General features: G+C 36.2%; 1 protein-coding gene and 1 long non-coding RNA gene across 13 annotated transcripts in view; one reads left to right on the top strand and one right to left on the bottom strand.

The window, feature by feature from the left end:
- On the bottom strand, nt 1-21724 carry ESD (esterase D). 12 transcript variants are annotated; one of them, XM_082365631.1, is made up of 13 exons: nt 21623-21647; nt 20827-20902; nt 20305-20380; nt 18388-18436; nt 16991-17025; nt 15984-16058; nt 15296-15384; nt 12903-13001; nt 11327-11451; nt 10136-10255; nt 9385-9483; nt 7246-7413; nt 1-231 (listed from the first exon to the last, which is right to left on the bottom strand). In XM_082365631.1, exons 5-13 carry the CDS (start codon nt 17008-17010, stop codon nt 151-153), a joined length of 876 nt encoding a protein of 291 aa, XP_082221757.1. In that variant the 5' UTR covers nt 17011-17025; nt 18388-18436; nt 20305-20380; nt 20827-20902; nt 21623-21647; the 3' UTR covers nt 1-150. The 12 variants fall into 12 exon arrangements, with proteins under 12 accessions (XP_082221757.1, XP_082221758.1, XP_082221763.1 ...); XM_082365632.1 differs by lacking the exon at nt 20827-20902 and having other exon boundaries at nt 21623-21669; XM_082365637.1 differs by lacking the exon at nt 16991-17025 and having other exon boundaries at nt 20301-20380; nt 21623-21645.
- A 132-nt stretch (nt 21725-21856) lies between these two features.
- Nucleotides 21857-25636, top strand: part of LOC309615715 — a 29000-nt gene continuing 25220 nt past the window's right edge. The window contains exons 1-2 of the long non-coding RNA XR_014237011.1: nt 21857-21960; nt 23529-23688. This is a non-coding gene — a long non-coding RNA (uncharacterized lncRNA). The remainder of the gene's footprint in view (nt 21961-23528; nt 23689-25636) is intronic.

Raw genomic sequence — 25636 nt, 5'->3', positions numbered from 1 at the left:
CAGGTATGATATATTTATTCAGAGGGTGATTCAACTACAGAATGAAGCATTTTTAGCACTACAAAATCCAATGTTTTAAAATCTTTTTTCCTTGCCAGTCTGTTTATTACAATTTTATCATCCTGAAGAGATTCTCTTATCCGAAGTTTTTCAAGCATTCAGGTATTTTGCATGATGTCTGATGTGATCGGTAATAAAGGTTGCAATGAAGTAGTAGCTATGATCATAACCCTAGAAGACAAAATAGAGATAAGACATTTATCTACTATTCAGAAAAATCGATATTAGGGACATTAAATATATCTTGCATGTCACTTAATTTGCTTGTAAATAATCAAACTATCACAACATGTAGAAGGTTTATAATCAAAGTAAAGCTTATTACACTTGTACTTCAACATTTTCACTGAAAAAAGAGTAGTTGAAAAAAGTTTCAACTCACAAAAGCAATGCACCACCATCAATAAGGGAATGTTAAGATACAAAATAAGCACACATAAACAACACAGAGAAAGAACATGAAGAACGCCCAAATGCCCTATCACTGGGAAGTTAAACACAGCCATCATAAATCACGTTAAGAATTCGACCTCCTGCACGGTAAAAGCATATCGTATCTTTATCTGAGGAAAAAGGAATAATTCATTACACTCTGACATCCCTCAGCAATAAATCAAACTGGGTAAAAAGTCAGTAAACTTTTGAAAACTACCATGAAGCAGAGAGAAAATGTGCCAAGTAGTTGAGTTGAAACAGATTTCTATCTGGTCAAATAAAATCATTGATAGGTAATCAGTGGTAAATGGAGAGGCAATCCTTTCTCGGGGTGTCCTCTGAGGACAAAATAAGTAGCTCTCAAAGGAAAAAGAAAAGAAAAATAGGGTGGGAAGAATCAAAGAGTGTTAAAAACCAGATAATTTTGGGGACAGCCCTTACCCTGCCAAAACACAATTAAAATACAAAATAGAATAATCTGAGAAAGATGAAAGTCTAAGATCGAGCGAATGGTCTCTGATGGGAGGAAAAAGGAATTTTTCTAAGCACTTAAGAAACAAAAAAACCTAATAAAAATATCACCTGGGTTTCAGGGAACAAGGTAAAGTCCCTAAGGTTTTGATGAATCAGTAAATGTTCTCTACCTCTTACTTGGCAGGGGTATGCAGTGCATATCTTGGGAACAGCAGTTAATTAAGAGTTCTAGTTTAAAATCATCAAAGTAACTTAAAAGCAATCTGTCTTCTATTTTCAGTGGCCAAACTGTGGAAGTGAATCTGTTAGGAATGTTGTCAAAATTAAGGCTGAGCCTTGGAATTATTTGGTTTCACATCTCTCAAAGATCAGACCAGTCCCAGTTAAATTAGTTAAATTCAGAGCTGAAGGACAGTTTCTTACATAAAGAAAGTTAAAGAAAAGCATTTTCCACCATGGAATTCTTGAGTTGTTAAGCGGTTAAATATGCCCATGATTTTCAGGCCACAAAACCTGTGAAATATAGTACCAAGTACCTGCCATTTTTCACAGATGGAAGACGGATCTGATTGAAAACAGGTGTAGATGCAAGGAAATCGATGCCTCGAAACACTTGTTAACAAAAATCCTAACGCGACTGCATATGCTGTATTTTCACGTTTCGTCGCACGTATGTTCAGTGTGTTGCAGTTTCAGGTACATACTGGGTAGCCACTATTATTATTGTTATTATTATTATTATTATTATTTTATCAGAGAAGTCCCAGAGTAAACCAAAGTGACAATTTGGAGCTCTCAGGGGTGTATTGCAAGATAACAGTGTATTTCATCTAAAATACAAAGCAAATGTCCTTCCATAATGATATTTAACTGAAGGTCTACCTTCACGAGAAAACAGAAAATGCCTATCATGAGGGACCAAGAAAGATTTTTTAAAATGTCAACATAAAGGCAAGAGAATACATTTGAATTACTGCCATTCTGGTAGATGTAAGACGTTTATATAATTAGAGCTGACTGTGTCATTCTTGATTAGTTTTAGGTTCTGCTGGTCAATATTATTAAATGGGGGTAGCTCCTTTCATCAAATTCTTTGAATTGGTTTGTATGTTAAGCGGCTTGTGTGACTACGTTCATTTAGTGACACTTGAAAGGGCCTTCCTTTCCTCTTCTACCTCACATTTGAAATGGAAAAATCCTTGGTAGCAAAACTCTTAAGAGTATAAAAATAAACGAACTCATTTTTTTATTCTTTGCTCAATTCTCAAAAAAAGAAGCAGTGCTTCAGCGGCTAGTATTTTCCTACATATTTACAGGCAGTATTTTCCTACATATTTTCCAGACCCAATTAGCAAAGCTCAGATATGAATTCCCGAGTTATGAAGTCTCTTCAGAGTACAAAGAAGAAGATGGCTGAAAGCTGCTCATTTGTTTATTCAATAAGCACCTCCTGAGAGTTTATGTGCCAGGTAATTGTGCTAAGCATGGGGATACAGATGAGTGAGAGAGCCCTGCACTTCTAGAATTCTGTGCCATGTTCATACTCTTCTCAAACAGGCAGGCACAGAGGCCAAAACAACCTCTGAATCTTCAAAAAGGGCCTGAGACTTGAGAAGGTACTATAGCCTTGCTTCAATGTTGGTTTCCGGAAGTTTCCATCAGGTCTGAAACTGAAAATGTTTCCTCACTGTATTACTTCAATAACTGATAATAAGACATACTAGGCCTTTCCTCTTCAGACTAAGACTTGATCTGTGTATATTAGCTATCAGAATTCTGCTACCTTGTGCATTTTCAATTTAGATTCACTGAAGTGAAAATAGAAAAATTATGAAGTATAATAAAAACCAAATAAATTATCCCTATGGACTATACTTCCCCCTCAATTTTTTTTGACAGTTGATAGAAATGTAGATTGTGAGCATTTAACACCATTAAAAAGAGGAAAATGAATGAAGTTGGGTAAACCATGTACATGATTGCAATAATTTTTTTTCCCTCCCTAGATCACATATTTATATTACCCACTATTATTTTCAGCTTGTTTAATCCTTCACAGCTCCCATTTCATAAAGAAATACAGATAAACTGTACTTATAATCAAGTGCCCTCAGACCCGAGGTAATCTGAAGTCAACAGAAGTTGGCCTGAAAATCTGAAAAGTTGCTCCCCTGGAGCCAGTGCCCAGGTATGTCCATTCAGTTGCTCATTCAATTACAACAAACCTAAACATAATCTGCTTCAGACTGTGTAGTTCACTTTTAACCTGTCCATGCTGGAAGGAGAGTGAACAGAAAATTGTGCCTGAGCTAAAAATTGTGACTGATGATTTCAATACTTTCTCACTTTTTTTTTTTTTTTTAAAGAATTGAATGCTTTGTACTGACTCTTCAATAAGTACAGACAACTACGTTTTTCAGTTGCTTGGGATATAGTCATTTTAGAAATAAGTTGATTTATTTTCTCCCCTCAAGAATTTCATCAGTGTTCTAACTCTGTTGTTTTTATAACAAACTCTAGAGTTTTTTCAGTCTTTGTTGGCAGGCTGAAACTTGGTTGTTGGTGGTAACAATGAAATTTCCTGGCATAGACACAAGGGAAGCAGAAGAGGCAACAACACCACTAGAGCCAAGAAATTAACGTCATTTGGACAAAACATGCTTTGTTACATCACTTATAGCAATAGTTAATATAGTTAAACATACTATTATATTTATAATCAAATTTCATAAGGTTGATTATTGATCTAAAACACGTAATTCTGATGATAAATGTTCAAATTAATCTAAAAAATCTATTTCTATATGATGGATACCCACAAACAAGGTATACATAATGTATTGGTTTTGGACTTACTTTCCCACATGATATATGTATTGTTTCCATGTTAAAAATATCAAGGAGATTAAAAAGACATCAGGGAAATTGCTAAGATCTGCTGCATGAGTTAGACAAGTAGCAGGTTATGCACAACTTCCCCTTATGTTAGCTCTAATTCCATCCCTTGGCTCCTCAGGAGTACTGCTTTGCCTTGCTTTGGAATGGTTAGACAGATAACAGGAGGATAGTATTTGCAATCAGACTACCTTGCTTCCAGGCCTGTTCCACCATAAACTAGCTGTGTGACCTTAGATAAGTAGGTTACTTTTCTGAGCTTGTCTCCTCATCTGTAAAACAGATGGCCAGGAGTCATGTATGAAAACCCATAGCAAATGTCATACTTAATGGGAAAATACTGAAAGCTTTTCCTCTAAGATCAGGAATAAGACAGGATGCCCACTTTTATCACTTCTATTCAACATAGTACTGGCAGTTCTAGCCAGAGCAATTTGCAAGAAAAAGAAATAAAGGCATCCAAATTGGAAAGGAAGAGGTAAAATTATCTCTGTCCATAAATAATATGATCTTGTATGTAGAAAACCCTGAACTGTTAGAGCTAATAATTCAGCAAAAGTAGCAGGATAAAAAGTCAAACACAAAAATCAGTTGCATTTCTATATTCTAAAAATGAACAATCATCTGAAAAGAAAATTATGAAAACAACTTCATTTACAATAGCATCAGAACGAATACAATACTTAGGAATTAACCAAGAAGATGAACTACTTGTACAATGAATAAACCACTACTGAAAGAAATTAAAGAAGACACAATAAATGGAAACACATCCCATGTTCATGGTCTGTTAAGGTGTCAAGACTACCCAATGCAATCTATAGATTCAATGCAATCCCTATCAAAATTCCAAAGGCAATTTTTGCAGCAACAGAAAAAACCATCCTAAAATTCATGTGGAATCTCAAGGGAGCCCAAATAGCCAAAACAATCTTGGAAAAAGAAGAAAAAAACCTGAGAACTCATGCTTCCAGATTTCAACATTTTCTACAAAGCTACAGTAATCAAGAAGTGTGGTAACTGGTATAAAGACAGACATATAGACCAATGGAATAGAACAGAGAGCCCATAAATAAACCCTGGAATACATGGTCAAATGATTTTTGACAAGAGTGTTAAGCCATTCAGTGGTGAAAGGATAGTTTTTTCAACAAATGATGCTGGAATCCACATGCAAAAAAATGAAGTTGAATCCTTACCTAACACCATATACAAAAATTAACTCAAATTGGATTAAAGACTAAATGTAGGTCCTAAAGCTATAAAACTAACTATAAAACTCTTAGAAGAAAACAGAGAACAAACGCCTCATGACAATGGACTTGGCAGTGGTTTCTTGGATACGACACCAAAGGGACATGCAACAAAATAAAACATAGTCAAATTGGACTTCGTGAACATTAAAATATTTTTGTGCATCAAGATACAACATCAACAGAGTAAAAAGGTAACCCACAAAATGGGAGAAAAATATCTGCAAATCATTTATCTGATAAGGGATTAGCATCCAGAATACATGAAGAACTCATAAAACTCAATACAAATAGCATTCAATACAAAAAGCAACCCAATGGAAAAATGGCCAAAGGACTGGAATAGACATTTCTCAAAAGACATACAAATGGCCAATAAGCACGGAAAGATGCTCAACATCAGTAATCATTAGGGAAATTTAAATCAAAACCACATTATCACCTCACAGCCACCGGGATGGCTACTATCCAGGAAAAGAAAAAGAAAGAAAGAAAAAAGAGAAAAGACGTGTTGGGGAGGAGGTGCAGAAATTGGAGCCCTTGTGCACTGCTGGTGGGACTGCAAAGTGGTGCAGCCGCTCTGGAGAACAGTAGGGAGGTCCCTCAAACAACTAAGAACAGAACAACCATATGACCCAGCAATCCCACTTACGGGTATATAACCGAAAGAACTAAAAGCAGAATCCTGAGAGATATTTGTACACCCATGTTTACAGCAGCATTATTCATAATAGCTAAGACTTGGAAGCAACTTAAGTGGTCCACTGACAGACGAACGGATAAGCAAAATTTGGTATATGCATACAATGAAGAGCCTTAAAAAGGAAGGAAATTCTGGCGCATGATACACGGATGAACCTTAAGAGGACAATGCTAAGTGAAATAAGCTAGTCACAAAAAGACAAATACTGTATGATTCCACTTATATGAGATCCTCAGAGTAGTAAGAGAGACAGAAAGTAACAGGGTGGTTGCCAAGGGCTGGGGACAGGGAGACATGGGGAGTTGGTATTTAATGGAAACAGAGTTTCAATTTTACAAGATGAAAGGAATCGTGGAGATGAATGGTGGTGATAGCTGTAAGACATTATGAATGTATTTAATACCACTGAAGTGTACACTTAAAAATAAGGCGGTAAATTTTATGTGGTGTTGTGGTATTTTACCACAATAAAAAAAAAAAGTTGAAAAAAAAACCCAAACAGGTGGATAGGCTAGGAATGGTCTCTCATCTGGTCATATAAGGCTAAAATGAGCTCATGCTGTGAAAACATTTTTGTAAATTGAAATATACCACATTACACATTGATCTAGATTTATTTGAACACTTATCATCATAAATATAGGTTTTAGATCAATGTGCCTGACATAGTACCCTTAAACATGAATAAAAATGTTTTAAAAAATCACAACCATATATACTTTTCAGTGTTCACTTTTCACCCTGAAATAAAAATTTTGTTTTTATTATGTTCTGAAGCTTACGAATACATAATTTAAAAAAAATAAAGGTAGAATTTCTTTAATTATAGCTGTATTAGCATAGAGTTAGTTGAGTAGTGAATAGTCAAAAGTATTTTAGTCAAGGAAAATTTGCGAACCAATTGAAATTCAGTAATTATTCTTAAACAACTAGCAAGTAGCACAACAAATAGATTAGCATTTAACTCAAACAATATAAAGTGGTGTGTGTGTGTGTGTGTGTGAGAGACAAATAATATACAGCTTCTGAGGCTAAGATGTGTACATAAAGTGAAGAGTAATGAAGGTGGAAGCTTGTCCTTTTATTTTACTGCAACAATAGCCGCATGTGTCAAGAAAGATATACCCGATAATGTTGACAATTAAGTACTATTCAAGCGTTAAATTCGTGTTATTTACTGATTTTACAGTGGGACAGAAAATTGTAAATACTTTTCACTGTCAAAAGCTTTCCTATTTCTATGGAATTTGGTCTTAGATATCATTAACTTAACAGGAAGGCTTTCACTTTAAATGTCATATTATAATTAAAAAATACTTTACTAGAGGTAGCTTTTCAAATTCTAAAATAAAATTAAGAAAGTACTATGGAATCTTGTTTTTTTTATAGTTAATTTAGAACAAGCTAAGGTTTCCCAGTACTTGCCTCTTGTAATCTGAAAACAACAGGAATTTTCTTTTCTGTACAGGCAGCTATGAAGTTATCAGGTAATAGCTGTCCATCTGAAAGGAACTGGTCATCTTTTCCTTGATCAATCAGTATATCCAGCTGAGTATCTGGGTAGGACTTCACAAGATGGGTAGCATCATAAGCCTATAAAAAGAGGAGAAATAATGAAAAATAAATTTCAAAGTGCCCAGAAAGATATTCTGCAGAATACCCTATACTAGAACTGAATAGAAATTTAAAGTCATTTCAGCTCTAAGGCTGATTAAATTGAAAACATGCTTTTAAGTTGGCTTGTCTGGTTTTTATTTACAGGCCTTCAGAATTCTATCCTCAATTACAGCTTCTTCCCTACTTTCAACCAGTCCTAGACCAACGGCAAGAATTCTATATCTCAAGTATTCTTCATAGTATATAGCCTTTTTTCTTCCAAACCTTTAAGGTTTAATCACCTCTCAACTCCAAGAAAACCAATTTGTTTTCTTTGTAAATCCTTTTACAAATTGACTATTTCTTCTAACTCCATTACCTTTTTCTATTTCCAAATATTCTCTATTTCAAATAGTCTATTTTTTGTCCCTTCTTTTTGACTAATTCCAGACATAAATCTCTCTTTTGCTATCTGCTGAATGGCACCAAATGTCTACTATCTCCAGGAACTTTCAGGAAGACTTGATTTGAACAATCTGAATCATATTAACAACTCAAATTTATTATGTGAGGAGCTGCCACTAGTTACAATTTTCTATTTTACATCCATCTTTAAATATTGATTAGTCATGTATATTCACTAATGACAACTTCTATGCATTGATCAAGACACACAAAAACCAAAAGATTTCCCTTTCTAAAGTAGCATGCTTTTTAAGACTTGCTTTCTTTAATCTTAAAAGGAGAGAGTGGAAGGACACCTATAAAGTCCAACTAGTTCAAAGTTCCACGATTTCATAATTTTGCATGGCCTCCTTATTCCAAGAGTAAATTAAATGATAGCCTAAACACTGCATAATTAAAATAGTAAAATCTACTGCCATTTGGAGAAAAATGATACAGATTCCTTTATAGGGTACCTCTCCCCTACTTCTCCCAATCAGTTGGTCTTTTACTCAAAACTTCTATTAGACCATAAGGCCCCTGTGGACAGGAAAGGGTCATCACCTTCTTGACATAAGATCTCAAAACCCCACACAAACTCTGCACATGGTGAGGACTCAAAACACTGAGGCACAAGCATTGTCAATGCATTGGCCCCGAAGTAACTAATAGTAATAATTTTCAGCATTCTTCCAATATAATAAAAATCTAAGCCTAAGCAAAACAAAACTCTAATGACTAAAAGATTAACCTTCCAATTTGTCAGAATTTCAATGACCAATCTTAAATAAAATAGGGGTCCATGTGTAAATGACTTTGAATAAACAGCAATAAGACAAAAAAGTTTTTTTTCCCACTCGATTTTCTACTTGGTAACATGCACATGATGATGAGTTCATCTGCAAAATATTCAAACTCTTGGTGGAGTTTTCAAATAGCCCATTTCTGCACAAGAGTGCACAAATCAGTCTCAGGAAAAAAGGGCCATTTTTACCATTTTTATTTTCATTTAGAAGCATCTGCTCCTATGCTTGAAAAAGCAATCTTACTGTTGGAAATATTCTCATAAATGTATATTACATACACAATATCGATTTTTAAGAGCTTTTAAGTCTAGAATTTAAAATCCAAATCTGAGCGATGCTAGACTTTGAAACAGATACACGAAATGAAAAGCCAGGCCTCGTGGTTCTTATCATACAATTAAGCACACAGTTAATATGAGGTAAGTCTAAATTTAGTAATATGGGGTATTTTTTGTAATGTTAATTTAGAAAATAAACATATAAATGAATCATTAGCAGAAACAAAATGTAGCCGCAGAACTATCTGCCATAATTCAATGCATTGAAAAATTGTTCTCTGTTGTTGTTGTTATTGTTATATGTATACACTTTAGTTAATTATTTTTTGCTTTGGATCCTTAACTTGAATAAGTTAAGAACGTAACGTCTGTAGTGTGTAGCTTTTTTAACAAATTTGAAAACTTAAGAATGAGTATGAAGACCGCCATCTGGTACCTACCTCCCATTTACTTTGATCTGTTCCCAAATATCCACTAAAGGCTTTTTTGCCCCAAGGACAGAGCACTGGGTTGCAGATTGGAGCAAATGCTGACACAGACTTCAGAAACAAACGAAAAAAAAATTAAAAACAAGTTATATTTTGCTAAATTGAATATGAACAGGTATTTACAACTTGCTTAAAAACTCTGACTTGCCATGAAAATCCCTGTGAACAATTTTCCTTTTGCTATATTATGGGCTTAGATTATATGCCTCTCCAAGATACCACATCCTTTGTGTGTTCTATTAAAAGAGCTACATTTTCATTAAATAAGGCACAAATGAAAGTTTATGTTCAGCGTTTCTACTCATTTTTTCCACTTAAAAAATCAAAGTCAACTTTACAAGAATATTCCCGGTAAAAGTAAATGATAACATACTGTCACAATAACATTAATCAATAATAACTTTTAGGGAAAAAAAGCCTAGAAAACTATAGTTTGAATAGAAGCAATGAAAATTGCTTTATAATACCTCTCATAGGCCAATGAGAAACCACTGGGATAAAATTCCTATACTTCTGATTCTGTAGCATATATTGTGTGGTCAAATTTAATACTCTTGCCCCACAAACCCCTTCAAATTCCCAACACTAGAAAAGTTTAGTCCCAATACTAAAACAACAGTATCTTAATTTCAATCTTTGAAAGTTCCTAATATTATACTATTCAAGAGAAATATCTTGTCACTAGAAGCTTAGGTAATCTTACTTTGTATTTTCCAGGATTCTTCAAAGCACAAATCAGACCTCCATGGCCTCCCATGGAGTGGCCAAAAATAGACATCCTTTTGGGATCCACTGGAAAATTGGTATTTATGAGTTGTGGAAGCTAGAGAGAATTTAATAGTGGGACAAGAGATATGACAGAAATAAGTTTAGACTTTTTCAAAGTCATCTAAAATAATCAATACTTCCATATTCACAGTCTTACAATGGTTTACACTAGTAAAGATTAAAAAAAGAAAGTCAGCTAGACAATGATCATTAATATATCACTGGAGAATATATGTTACATCTTCCTTAGAAAGCAACTTTAAGAAGATAATGCAGAAAGAAACTTTAAAATGTTGTAAACTTTTGATCTAGAAATTTCACTTCCTGGAATCTCTTCTAAGGGAAAAGTCCTTATGGGTAAAAAATTATAAACAAAGATAATCAATGCAGTAATACGTATTATGGTAAAAAAAATATATGTAAATATATAAATAGCCTCCATTAGAAAAAAGTAAATCATGGCATATGACAGAATACTATGCAATTATTAAAATTATGTTACAAATAGATCAGAATATTAGAAAATATTTACTTTATACAACTAAAAAAAAGAACAAGATAAAAATGTTTTACTATTATATGAAAACTAGTCATTAGAAAAAGTCTGGAATATACCAAAATATAGTTGTTGTTTGGGGTGACAGAATTATGGGTGATTAAAATTTTATATTATCGCTTCTGAGTTTCTATGATGTACACATTAACAATTAAAATCATAGAAAAATGCATAAACTGCACACAAATGTTATTAATAGAAGCAATGCTTTACCACTTATCCTTTTTGATTTTAATCACTATGAAATATATCTGGATGAACCAACCAGCTGCCAGAAAGTACAGTTTTTTCATATACTATTTTCTTTGTATAACCTGGGTAGTGTATACAGGTATCAATATAATTATTAAACTCTTTAAAATTGTACTTAGTGTTCATTTAAATTGCAGACAATAGGACTATAGTACTTGTAAACGTTGGAATTTTTACTAAGATAATTAATAAATATGTACCAAATAGATTCATCAATACCATACCCTAGTTTAAAATTCTCGGGACTGGAAAGACTTTGTGTCCAAAATCAAACTTTTGGCAGCCATCAATTAATAATTACACTGTAAATTAAATTACCTCCTCCGTTACATACGAGTACATTCTGTAGTTAGTTTTCCAAGGATCTTCAGTAGCATCCACATAAAATCCAGCACCAGTGCCAAAGTCCCAGGTCTCATCTTCTCCTTTAATATTGCAGCCACCTATGAAGGACAAATCTTGTGGTTTCATCTACTCTGTAGTAATGGCCCATGTTTAATAACACACTTTAAAATGAACCTGAAATTTCACTTGCAGTAGAGCTGTTCACCAAGTATCGTGGGCTCTCTGCGTTTTGGGGCACATACTTCCTTGCCCCCTTGAGTGGGGTCACGTGACTAGTTCTAGCCAATGAGGCAAGAGAGGGAATGGCCCTCCAGGCTGGGGTATTCACTGGCTTTCTTCACTGACGAAGCTCCCCCCTATGTATTCTGAACATATCCTTCCTCACTCTGTTTTACCTGTCAAAGGGCTTATACTCTCTTTTTATCTTTCAGAAATGTGTTAAGATTCCTTCTCTGATGACCCTCCTCATTACCAACACTTCTTTACTTCTCTGTACCACTGTGATCTTAGAAGGGAAGGGGAACAAATGCTTGTGCTCAATTCACTATTTTGAACTGAAGATGTCTCCTTATGTACTTTGGAATCATTCCATCACGTTTCCCCTATTTACCCACCCCCCAATGGGATTTTCTTATATTCTATTTTAACTAATTACGTTTTATTTTATATCCTTGCATACAGTTAAAAAGCCAACCACTGGGATTTTGAATAAAATTATAGTGATACGTAATTTGATGGAAATGACCTCTTCATAATAGTCAGTCTACCCATCCAGGAACATGGCATTCTTCCACTTACAACAGTTAGGAAATTTTACGTTTTCTTTTAAAATAAATCTTCATACTTTAAAAGTTTATTCCAAGGCATTTTATATTTTTGATGCTCTTCTGAATTAAACATTTTATTACATTTCCTGTGACACGTCTTACTTTTACCTAATATGGATTGTGAAAGGAAATGCATTACTTCCAAGGCCAGCCATTCAACTTCCAGATAGTTTTAGCTACCATTTAAATTCCATTTCCTGACCCTTAGAGGGTCCCAAAACAAGTTTCAACTATCTGATGGATTGAATTCTCAAATATTTGATATTCTCATTTCTCTAATGTAAACATTATAATCATTTACATTAAAACTAATACTTGTTTAACTGTACGACTATTTGATGACTAACAGAAATGAGAAAAGATAATTACCACGTGACAAGGCAGTTTACCCAAGGAATAAAAATAATTATTTCCTATGCATTGTAGGTTATTTTGGCACTAGTGCCAATATGATACATTATTAATTGAGTTGCTCAGTCTCTGTTTTAAAGTGTCTTAGTGTCTTAATCTGTAAAATGGGAATAGCAAAACTGTCCCCTCTCATAAGGGTGACGTTATGAGTAAAATTCAGTGAGGAAAATTACAGCATGGTATTTTAGAGACATGATGTTGCTTGAAAGATTAATAAATAGCAAAAATATGAAATAAATTGTGTATATATTGTAACTTAAGTCTTAAAGATTTATATTTTTACAAAGGACCTCTGGAACAAGAACACTTACGAGGGCTGGTATCTGGAGCAATGACGACAAGGCCATGTTCCGAGGCAGCTTGATGGTAACCAGATTTTGATATAAAATTTTGTTCTGTGCAAGTTAAACCTAAAGATCAAAAATATTGTTATCTCATGATAACGCTGTGAACTGTGAACGGTTTATAAGCTTTAATCTTCTTATAACACAGGAAAACAAGCTCACTTATTAAAAAGTTTTTTGTTTGTTTGTTTTAAGAAATAATGCTGAAAAAGACACTAAAGTTTCCCTTCTCATAAAATATGTAACAGTATTAATCCAAGAACTGTCTTAGGTTAAATGCTCCCATAGCTGTCCTTTGAAAGTCACTCACTAAAATTTCAATTACTGACATCCTTTGGACCAGGTGTGTTTGGGAATTTAGAATTATTCAAACTGTAGAATGGCAATATGGTGCATAAAACAAATGTTATTACAACCCTAATGGTGTGTTATTCTTTTAACAAGAGATATGACTGCAGTAGCTCTCACCAGAAACAAAATGTAAAAAGAACAGGAGAAAAGAATGAATACAGCTTTGGACCATGAATCAGAAAACTTGTTCACTCTTTTATGTGATCCTGGGTAATATATAACTTCCCTGGTACTATAGAATAGTTTCCTATTCTACAGGTTACATGATTTCTAAGAGCATCTTTAGCTACACAATACTATGTTTCTAAAACAAACATGTAATTTGTTGTTGCTTTTGGCAATACCCTGCTCTTCTAGCAAAATTGGTTTGCTTTTTCCAATCAAAGAAATTAGTTGTTGAGTTAAAACTAGATAGGCACATCAGAAAGTCTACAAACAATAAATGCTGGAGAGGGTGTGGAGAAAAGGGAACCCTCTTGCACTGTTAGTGGGAATGTAAATTGATACAGCCACTATGGCACAGTATGGAGGTTCCTTAAAAAACTAAAAATAGAACTACCATACGACCCAGCAATCCCACTACTGGGCATATACCCAGAGAAAACCATAATTCATAAAGAGTCATGTACCACAATGTTCATTGCAGCACTATTTACAATAGTCAGGACATGGAAGCAACCTAAGTGTCCATCAACAGATGAATGGATAAAGAAGATGTGGCACATATACACAACAGAATATTACTCAGTCATGAAAAGAAACGAAATTGAGTTATTTGTAGTGAGGTGGATGGACCTAGAGTCTGTCATACACAGTGAAGTCAGAAAGAGAAAAACAAATACCATATGCTAACACATATATATGGAATCTAAAAAAAAAAAAAAAAGAATGGTTCTGAAGAACCCAGGGGCAGGACAGGAATAAACACACAAACATAGAGAATGGACTTGAGGACACGGCGAGGGGGAAGGGTAAGCTGGGACGAAGTGAGAGAGTGGCACTGACATATATACACTACCAAATGTAAAATAGATAGCTAGTGGGAAGCAGCTACATAGCACAGGGAGATCAGCTCGGTGCTTTGTGACCACCTAGAGGGGTGGGATAGGGAGGGTGGGAGGGAGACGCAAGAGGGAGGAGATATGGGGATATATGTATATGTATAGCTGGTTCACTTTGTGATACAGCAGAAACTAACACACCATTGTAAAGCAATTATACTCCAGTAAATATGTTAAAAAAAAAACTAGGCACTTAATTTTTACCTTTTAAAATTAAATATTATTCTCATTTTTAAAGACTGGTATTTGGGGCATATCCTTGAGGAAACATACATAAGGGAGGATTTAAATCAAAGTTATAAGAAGCAGTTTTAAAGAAACAAAAATAGAACGCTATGACATAATTTGGTTTCTATGAGTCTCTTATAATGTCTGCTTCTAAAGATGAAGTGCCAACATCCTGTGAAAGAAAAGTTAGCACAGAGGTTCAAAATTACTCTCTCACAATCCATTCAAGAATCTTTAACATTCACCTTTGATTTAGAAGCATTAGTATTCTTTTGTGATGTTCCAGATTGTAGCCAGAGAAGGTCAGTCCAATTAAAATATTTCAGAGAACACTGTAAGAAGTTACTTGGCTGTGGTTTCTAATTAGCATATCACAGGTGTCCTGGTTTTACCTGATACTGTTCTATTTGAGTGGTAAAGTCTCTAAGAAACGCTTGAGTAGGTACAAAGTAAACAACTTTTCTAAGCTCTTGTCACTGAGTCTAGAACTTTATATTCTCTGCTGAATTACTTGGTCTAATTGAAAAAGAAGTATAACAAATGTAATTCAGTAGGTCTGAAATTATTCTCAGGATAAAGTAAGAGTAGACTATGACAGGCTCCTAAAGTCTTTTATAAATGGTTCAGAAAGCACACCAATAAGTAAAGATTAAAGAATAAGATAAGCTAGTTAAAAAGAAAAAGAAACTCCTTTATAAAACTCAAATGCATACCACTTACCAGACAGCCAATATAGTGCAGGGCATTTTCCAGTTTCTGCCTTTGGTGGTAAATAGATAGCAAATTTCATTTTGCATTTCAGTTCAACACTGTAATTTTAACAGTCACAAAAAAAAAAAAAAAAATCAGTTGCCCCCCCCATCAGTCAAGACAGAAACATAAAATAAGTGATTTAATGTCCAAAGTAAGTGATTCCACCAACATTTAAGGAATATACCATAGCCCTTAAAGAAAGAATGAGGCCAATTTAGCATACTGATCTATTGATATTAACCAAACTGAGCCTAGGCTGTGCATGGTACACCGTCATTCTGAGCAGGCTGAATTAAAAGAATAAATGTAACATCCTCAACGTAGCACTAAAATTATTAAAACAAAAATTGTTTCTAAAGAGATATATGAGATAATAAATCAGCTTTTATAAAAAATGAATTCTAAAGCTCTTAGACTACATGTTTGTTCACGGGCACTGCAATGCATCACATCTTTAATTTGCTTTTTATCACTAAGAGTTCATTACCATCACCAATATCAAAACTAGATAAGATAAAGCTGATAAAAATCACAGGTATTTTTTACAGGTACCCAGTAATTCATGCAACAGTGATCTTTCATGGGCTTATTTAAAGAATCAACTAGACGGAAGCAGAATTAGAGATATCTAAAATTGTATCTTCTTAGTAGTTACCTGTCATGTTCAAAAACTTTCTGCAATCCCCCAAAGCACTTGTTGCTGGAAATCTGTTTCAATGCCATTCTTCTCCTATTAGTGAAGATTAATCTCATTAATTTCTAGAGAATCAGTTCCTAAAAAATTTGAAACAAAACTAACTGTTTTGGGGATAAATTATCTAAACATGCAACTGTCTGCCACCCTGAATTTTTTCACCTGCTTATTTCCTCTCATAAATAATATTATGAAACTGACTAATTTTGATACATACACTTACACTTGGTACTCACTTTAGGAAACTTTAGTACTTTGGAACGTCATTACTAATTTATTAACAAGCTTTGTCTGTATGACTGTGGACTGCCCCAAATTCTTTTTTATTTTTATTTAATTTATTTTTTTGGCTGTGCCACGTGGCATGTGGGATCGTGGGATCTTAGTTCCCCGACGAGGGATCAAACCCATGCCCCCTGCAATGGATGCACAGAGTCTTAACCACTGGACTGCCAGGGAAGTCCCTTTCCTTTTTACTTTTTTCCAAATTCTTTTCAGAAAGAGGCAGAATATAAATAAGTTATTAACTTTAGCTTAGAAGATTAAAAATTGTTAATAGTTTACCTGTTAACTGTAACAAAGGAGGCAATGGTATGACATTATGGTTGATATTAAAATGGGAGGAAAATGGTGTAACAATAATGATTTTGATAATAATAACAGGTAACATTTACTGAACCCAGTGTCACAGGCACTTTCCTACATGTTGAACGAGATCAAATTACTCATCCTAGGAGAGTGTTTCACAGAAAGTGATATACAATTTTCAGATCAACATTTCTCCTTTTAAAACAAACCAGCAAGTAAAACAAAAGCCTGTGCTGAGTGAATTAAAAGTACAGTTTGTCATGGGGAAATTTTGAAGTCTGGTAATTCTTTTCTCTCTAACACATCTTTAAAGTGTTCATAAATAATTTTAAACTTAAATGTTAAAATACCATACATTATTAATTTTTAATAATAAATACCAAAAAAACTGGAACACCATCTTTATGGTAAATACCTGTTGAGCAAAGAGAAACCAGACTGATTCTGATTTGTATCTCTCGAGGAAGGATTCCCTTCCTCTCCTTATTACAAATCACTAAATCATACACACTAAATAAAAAATCCTCAGATACCAGGAACAGGTATGACCTCTCTGGTGGTCTTCTCAGTGAATGTTCTACTGTACGCTGATCAGTTGTGGTGTGAAGGTTACTCTAAAAAGATATGTAGCAATAATCTTAGAAAGCTTATTTTGGAAACGTCTTTGCAAAATTCTAAATAAGATTAGTTTCAATCCTACGCTTAAGTAATCTCCTCAGTAAATCCAAATACTGAGCTTTGCACTGGAAACCTGGGATGTGAACCAGAAAGTCTGACATCAGAGCCCCTACTCTCCTGCTATGCTTTCCTGCCTCCTGAGACGGTTTTTAAATACTCATAAAAAAATTTTTTTCCGGAAAAGATTCACTAATTTTATAGCATTAGGGTATTACAATTATACACAGAGGTAGCATTACCTTCTATTCACAGGTTTATGCTTTTAACCTTTAAAAGACCAATTTTTAAACAACTGCCCACAAAATGTTATTAATTATTGAATATTAACTTCAGCTATTCTTGTTTATGACACTATCTTAAATAATGAATTAACAGAGATAGATGTATACTTTTAAAATATGTACACATGAAATATACACACACAAAATATATACACAGTAGTGTTAAGGAATAAAAGTTACCTGAATTATTCTTAAAGGAAATCCTATTTTTTTAGATCTAGCAGGGACTATGTCTGCTTTCCCAAAACATGGTACACTGAGCATATATCTAGTACGTGAGAGGTACCTAATAATTATTTGTTGAACTAATGAATAAATTTTTAACTTCTAACTACCAATTATGTGAAAGTTTTAAAAATTAGCTTATTCTTTACCTCTATTGTTTTTATACTTTGTTATTCATCTATTTTAGTAATCCGTAACTAGTCTATTTCTTCTGCTCTTTCAATGTTCTTAATTAAAATTCAAAATCAAATACTTTCCACTGGGGCCAGAGAAAACAAAGTTAAAATACTGTTTTTTTAAATTGGTAGAATGAATTAATAAAAATAAAATCAAAGCTTTTAGTTTTTTTTTCCCCCCTAACTACCCATTTTAGAAACTATCTTCAATTGTCAATTAAGAAAGTTAAGCTCAATAAAAAATAAGACATAAGCTAAGAACTAGATATGATATACTATGATATATGAAATGATATACTAGGTGATGACATTTTTCACTAAAATTTTTCTATGTGAAAAATAGCATATTTTAAACCAAGTTACTAGATTTTTCATTCAACTTCCAAAGTAATACATAAAAATAAAACTTTAATGTACCTGTCCAACTGCTACTTGCTTTTTTATCTGCACCGAAGGGTAGATGATCCTGAAAAAAAGATCAAATGGTGTATAAATGGGACATACTTTTCACAACAAAGGTTATACAGACATGTATATAGTACACTACACATTCTCAACGGAGACATTTTCCCCTTGTGAGGTAGATGACTATCTACTCTGGGTATGGCAGCGTCAAAAGGGCAGCTGATGGAACAGCACCATCGCTTTACCTCGGCCCATAATCTAAGTACCTTAACACCTATTTTGCCACAAGGCCTTGTGTTTGGTTAAAAACTTTTCCTGGAATAAGAGTCCAATGAAGACAGGTTTTTTTTTTTTCTTTTAAATAAATAGAAAAAGTTTTAGATTGTAATTTGAAAGTACGAGATATAGTCAACTGCTGAGTGAAGAAAACAGGAGTGGAGACTAGAAAAGTAGAGAAAGATAAGAAGCCTAGACTCATCAGCTAAGAGTTGTAGGTCAAACTTGTAATGCGGGGAGGATAAAGAAGGGAAGAGATGAGGGTTTAAGGACTACTGGGCTGACTGGCTAGAAAGGATAAACTGGTGAGAAAACTGACTGGGCTTATGAATGATGGTGAAGTTACTGATACACAGAAATAAACAAATAAATAGAAATGTACGTAGTAGTGTGCACCAAATGACACCAAATGTGTCATTTGTCTGACACGGTTCATTTCGGTTCTAGAACAGATTCTGGGAGAGAAATGAAGTTACAGAGTAGAATAGAATAATAATAAACACCCTCCCCCAAGAAAAACCAAAAACAAAGGCAAAAAAAATTTCAGAGTGCCAGTCTTCCTAGAAAGTCAATGAAATGTACATCAATATTCTTCAGAGAACAAAGTTTCTCTCAGTGCATGGTACATGGAAAGCCAATGAGGCAAAAAGTATTAAAGTCATCTTTATTCACAAAGCATCCATTCCCCCAAAAGGCTAAACTGTCAAATCTTACTTTTCTTCCCTTTACTTATTGAAGTTAAGTGTTATTTATCTCCAGAAGTCTGTGTTCTTTGTATTTCACCCATTCTTTCCTTCTTCCCATGAGCCTCAAAAGTTTTCTATCTATCTCTACCTGGGTTTTTGTTCTCATTCTCTCATGGACTTTGATCCATTTCTCCATCTGCAATGTGTCCCACCCCACTGGCTCTCAATGACCTACACAGGTCTTCCCAACATCATCCGATTATGGAACTGCTGACCGTCACTTCTTTGTTCAAATCCTCTCCTCAGTGAAAAAACAGGATTCCATTCCCTAAGTTTCCGCTCTATTTTTGCGTTGAAACAATATAAATTTGCCTCTCTTGATTCAATTGTTCTCAGGCATTGGTGCCAGAATTTAAATTTCTTGCTGGACCCTTCTCACAGGATGTGCCACAGGCTAGTAAAACTCAATGCATCTAAAGTTAAGCTTCTGTCTCCTACCTTCAAACCAAGTGTTTCTATTCCTTTTTTTGCTTCTCTTTTCATCTATGCCTGTCTTGCCCAACCTACATTTGAAATGTCTTAAAGTTACCCCGTCTCTGAATTCCCATTGCCACCATCCTAATTATACATAAGAAATTAAATTTTCCTTCCTACTTTGTTTCCTTCTTGTATGTCTCACTAAAATCAATCCTGCATGGAAGCCTAGGGCTTTAATCCATTTAACTTACTGCTCAATGGATCCCTATACACGACACATCTTCAGGCCTAACATGATCTACTTGGAGTTATCAGTCATTTAAATTTATTTATAATTTTATTTTAAAAATTGTGATAAAAAACACATAACATAAACTTTACTGTCTTAACCATTTTTAAGTGTATAGTTCAGTAGTGTTAAGCACATTGTCAATTTTAAAACCTGGTTAGCTTGCCCACATTAACTAGCAGATGAAAAATGCTTGCCCACTTCCAGGATGCTGCTACAGGTGTCCAGAACTAATCCCACTCTGCTGTCAGGGCAGAAGTTGAAAACCAATAAGTCACTGAAATGGAAGATAGTGTCAGTAATTATGTGATTTTTTAAAAAGCTTGATGCCATTAAAACTTCACAAAATTGAAACTATGAACTGACAAAAAGGATGAACAGAACTCCATATATACTTTGGTCACATTATTAACTGTGTACTAAGCATAATCGCTTTTCCTTCATAAAAATTCACATGGCTTGCCCACAGATGAATTTTTAATCCACCCTGGGGAAAAACAGCATCCATGAGCTCCAAGCACCTTAAATTAGCTCTCAAAACTGTCTTCAATGGTCCCACAGTATTTGTCTGGCCTTGTTTTCTGTTATCTTAATTTAGTCAAACTCAATTATGTATGATTCTAGAATAGCCCAGATGTTTCTACTGGGTGCCACGGTACAATGGTTTTAGAGCAGGTTGTGGAGCCAGACCCTCCAGGTTCAAATTCTGGCTTCACCACGTACTATTACACGGTAGTTCTTTGGTAGTGGTAGTGACTTCGGGCAAACTACGTCATCTTTCTATGCCTCATTTCCCCATCTGTAAAGTAAGGATATTAATAGGATCAGTTTGATAGGGTTGTTCCCGGGACTGAGTTAATTCACGTACTTCGAACACTGCTGGCCATGATACGCACACAAATGTTAGCTATTGTTATTCCTGCAACCTCGAATGCCCTCCAAGGTCCGCGCAAATGCCATCGCCCTGACGACGCAGTCACGGACGACCTCCAGACCCCTACACAACTGACAGCGCATTTACAAATACGATCAGCCTTCCAAAGTGCTTGCGAGCGTGTGCGGAGAAGCGGGATCCCCAGGTGCCCGGCCCCTTGACCCAGGCGCCCGTGGAGGCTGCAAACGCTTTGGGGTCTGTTTCCTCCACGACGGAGGTACCCATCCACCTGACGCAGGAACAGCTACGCAAACGTAGTGGGGTACTTGATAAACCGGCAGATGCCCTCAGAGACCGCACGCCCGAGCGCCCCGGGTTACACATTCTTGGAAGCTCAGTGAGGAAAAGGGATTCGGGAAGAGGCGCCGAGCCTCGGGTCAAAGTCCTCGGCTCAGCGCCCCTCCCTCGGCCTCCTGCCGCGGCTCGTCGCGCTCTGGGCCCGGGGCCGCGTTCTTCGCGATCGCACCCACGCGACTCGCCGCAGGCCTCTGCGTGCGCCCCGACCGGGCCCCGTCGTGGCACCGGGGCAGCACGAGACCCAGATGGGCCGAGGACATCTGGGCCTCTATCCAGACCTAGTCTTACCTCGGGCCGCGTAGGGAAGAGGAGCAGCAGCCGCAAGGGAAAGGCGGGGCCTCAACATGACCGCCAGGGCCACCGTCTCCGCCCCGCCCCTCTAGGGTCCGCCCCCCCTAGACCCGCCCACTCCCTCTCCTAACTCCCGAGACCCTTCTCCTCAGCCCCGCCCCTCATCGGCCCCGCCCCCCACAGTCCCCGCCCCCTCCCTCGCCTCTCACTTCCCCGCAGCGCTTTGTGGGCGGCTCCTCCTTTTCCTGACGCGAGTCCTACGTCAAGGAGCCGCCAGCCGCGTTGGCCCAGACTCTTACCAGCGGGCGCAGGATAAGGCCCAGCCTTGCATGAACGTGAGCTCTGGCCCCGCTTAATTCGTGGAATATGTTTCCACGTAGCCTTTTGAAGTTATTTAGAAACCAGGACATAATTTCAAATCCCCTCCCCGCCGCCTCCCCAGTCGTTCCAGTTCACCTACTTGGTAGCTGGAGTGAAATAGGAGCCATTTAAAAATCTCCTGTGCTGGAAACATAGTAGAAGCTTCCCCAGTGTCCTCTTTTCTCCCTTCTCTCAATGTTAGTTGAATTGAGCAATACAGTTGTTGGTTGCTGACTTAAAACAAATGCTTGCCCTTTTGCTTCCGTTGCTTGATTTAACGAAATTAATTTGTGAGTGTACTTTGCCTGTTGAGAAAATTAAACATGATTACAAAAAAAAATTTTTTTTGAACCAGCAGCTAGACAGACATATTGTAAATGACATCTTCTGAAAGCCAAGGCTGGTTTTGTGGGCATGCAACCTGTCCAGTGGAACAGGACCTCGGAAGGAGTCTGAGGTCCTAGTTTCTTTCCTGTGCTGCACTGTTAATAAATTCTGAAAGGGCCCACATGTTTCCGTTTTGCACTGGGCCCTGCAAATGACGTGGCCGATCTTCTGAAAGGAGTGGTAGGTGAAGTGACCTCTATTGGAACCGATGTTATAAACATAGATGCCACTCAGGAGACTACCTGTCAGCATTTGTCCCCGTGGCCCAGGCCCATTTGGCCATAGTGACCTATGGACTGAACTAATCTTTGGAGCTGTGGATCGACTGGAATACGGGCTGAAGATAGTATTTATTTAATCAAAATAATATTTTTATTCTGAGGAAGCATTGAAGTGAAAAATTCATTTTACTTTCTACTATTTTTTAAAATTAATTATTTTTAAAAATTTAATTTATTTTATTTACTTTTGGCTGCGTTGGGTCTTTGTTGCTGCCTGTAGGCTTTCTCTAGTTGTGGCGATACGGGGCTACTCTTCCTTGCGGTGCGGTATTTTTTAATACAAATCACTGAAAACGGAATTTTCTTCAAACTGAGTTTCACAACTGAAATAGAATACCCAAGTTTGCAAGTTACTTAGAACTGATAGGAAATATTTGGAGAAACTTAAAGGATTTATTTAATAAATTGAGTGCTGTGGGGTGCAGACTAGCCTAAGAACTGTGAGATGAAGTCTTCTACTGAAACGTCCTTGTGTTGATACAGTGTGATGACAACCAGAAGTAAAATTTAAAATTTATTTTACTCAACATAAATACAATTATAATATATAGCTCCAATAAATTTGTTTCTTCTTTAATATTATATATATAATTTTGTAATATATAATTTGAAAAGATAAAAGTATGCGCCCCCCCCCCCATATTCATTGCAACATTATTTACAATAGACAAGACATGGGAACATCCTAAGTGTCCATCGAGGGATGAATGGATGAAAAAATGTGAGATTTTATGTATATGTGCACAATGGGATATTATTTAGCCTTAAGAGAGAAGAAAATCTTGCCATTTGTTACAAGATGAATGACCCTGAGGGCATTATGCTAAAAATAAATCAGACAAAGACAAATAGTGAATGATTTCATTTATATGTAGGCTCTAAAAAGCAGTTCAACATGATGACATAGGAAGAGCCTGAACTCACCTCGTCCCAGAGACACACCAAGTCTACAGCTACTTATGGTACAGTTCACTCCGAAAATGACGTGAAGATTAGCTGAGTAACTCCTTCACATCAGCAAACACATCAAAGCAGGTAGGAAAGGCTGGGACAGAGTCTCGCCATAAACCCAACGCCTGGCATGGCAGCCCGCAATCCCAAGGGACCTCACAGACCCTGAGCTTCTCCCCAGGAGTGAAGGGTTATCCCCTGCTTCAGGCACTCCAACTTTTAAGACCTGCATCTGAGAAATGAGTCTCCCAAACATCTGGCTTTGAAAACCGTGAGAGCCAAAAGGCTGTTCTCCTCTCAAATTGATACCACTTTCACCTTACCTGTCTTTCACTAATTTCAAAGCTTCACAAAGCAAAAATTACATATTCCCACTTTCATGATTTCAGTTAGATTCATCCCAAGGTCTAATAAATTTTAATTATATTATTAAATACAGTATTGATTATATTAATACAAATTATATTTGAAAAGAATACTTAAAATATAGAAATTAATAAAAATTAAATCACCAATAATCCTATTTAAGAGAGAACTTCATTTAATTTTTCTGATAGGTCACTTTGTTACGGACCAGATTTCTGGGCCTTCTTAATCAATAGAAATTGATCAGAGGCCAGACAAGAAATTAAGACAAGGCATTATTGGGGCCCCTGCTGCAGGAGGGGAGAGTGAGAACAAACAATGGTTTCCCTCGCTTGGGGAGGCGAGCTTGTTCCTTATATGGGGTGAGGGCAGGGGTGTGTCCAGGGGTCGGCTGGAGGGGTGGCTTAGGTGTTTTGCCCACCACTTAGGTGGTGTTGTGTGCAGGGGGCATGCGCAGTACCCTGCCTTTGCTCCCAACCCCCTGCTTTTGTTCCAGACTCTTCAAAGGTGGCAGTTGGGTTTTTTGGTCTCTTTGTATCTTTTGTCCAAAATTTGCCCTAGCTGCAGCTTGCATGCAGTTATTTTTAGTCCCATATAGTTTCTTTGTATTTTGTTGCTTGAAGAGAGGTGTGTCCAGGTGGAAGCCCTGCAGCACTGCAGCATGGGTCCCAGGTCCCGGCCTGTCTCTATCTGATCATTTAAAGTTTGAAAACAGTTGCCTGCAAAACTTTTGTGGCTGACGAATTTTTGGAAGCAGTAGTGACACCTTTTTCACTTTCTAACATGAATATTTAGACCTTTTAAGTTTTTAAGGTAAATTTTGATAATTTATGTTTTCCAAAAAGGTAATCTCTTTTATCCAGATTTTATATTTTTTGTAGCATTTTCTTTTAAAAAATAAAAATCTCCACACCTGTGTTATCATACTTTTCCCCTTGTTAGTGCTGAGTGTTTGGGTTCTTTCTCTTTTTAGCTTGCTTCTTTCATTCAGAGATGATTCTTTTTAGTTGGCCTTTCCAAAGAACAATACTTAGATTTGTGTATGAATTTTTTAAATGGAAATTTAAAATGTATTCCTACAAGAGTGATTATTGGGTCAACTATTTTGAAGATTCTTACTATTCTTGAAATATACTGCCAAATTGCTTTCTAGAAAGTTCCTAAGATTTATGTGCAGTGTTTGTTTATCTTTATTTCTCCCTTTCATATATTGGTCATAACTGCCAATTATACCTCAATAAAGTCGGAAAAAAATAAAAATAAATAAAAAACAGACCAGGGTCATATTATATGTATTGTTCTAAAATTCCCCATCTTTTCTTTTTAACAGCTGTATAGTGTTTCATTCTGTGCATATACCATATTTTTTTTTAAACTTTTTTTTATTAATTAATTAATTTATTTATTTATTTTTGGTGGTGTTGGGTCTTTGTTTCTGTGCGAGGGCTTTCTCTAGTTGTGGCAAGTGGGGGCCACTCTTCATCGCGGTGCGCGGGCCTCATTATCGCGGCCTCTCTTGTTGCGGAGCACAGGCTCCAGACGCGCAGGCTCAGTAATTGTGGCTCACGGACCCAGTTGCTCCGTGGCATGTGGGATCTTCCCAGACCAGGGCTTGAACCCATGTCCCCTGCATTGGCAGGCAGATTCTCAACCACTGCGCCACCAG

Source organism: Balaenoptera borealis (assembly GCF_965194805.1).
Source record: "Balaenoptera borealis genome assembly, chromosome: 18".
In the NCBI taxonomy this organism is placed as follows: Eukaryota; Metazoa; Chordata; class Mammalia; order Artiodactyla; family Balaenopteridae; genus Balaenoptera; species Balaenoptera borealis.
This window is presented reverse-complemented; position numbering and strand designations above follow the sequence as displayed.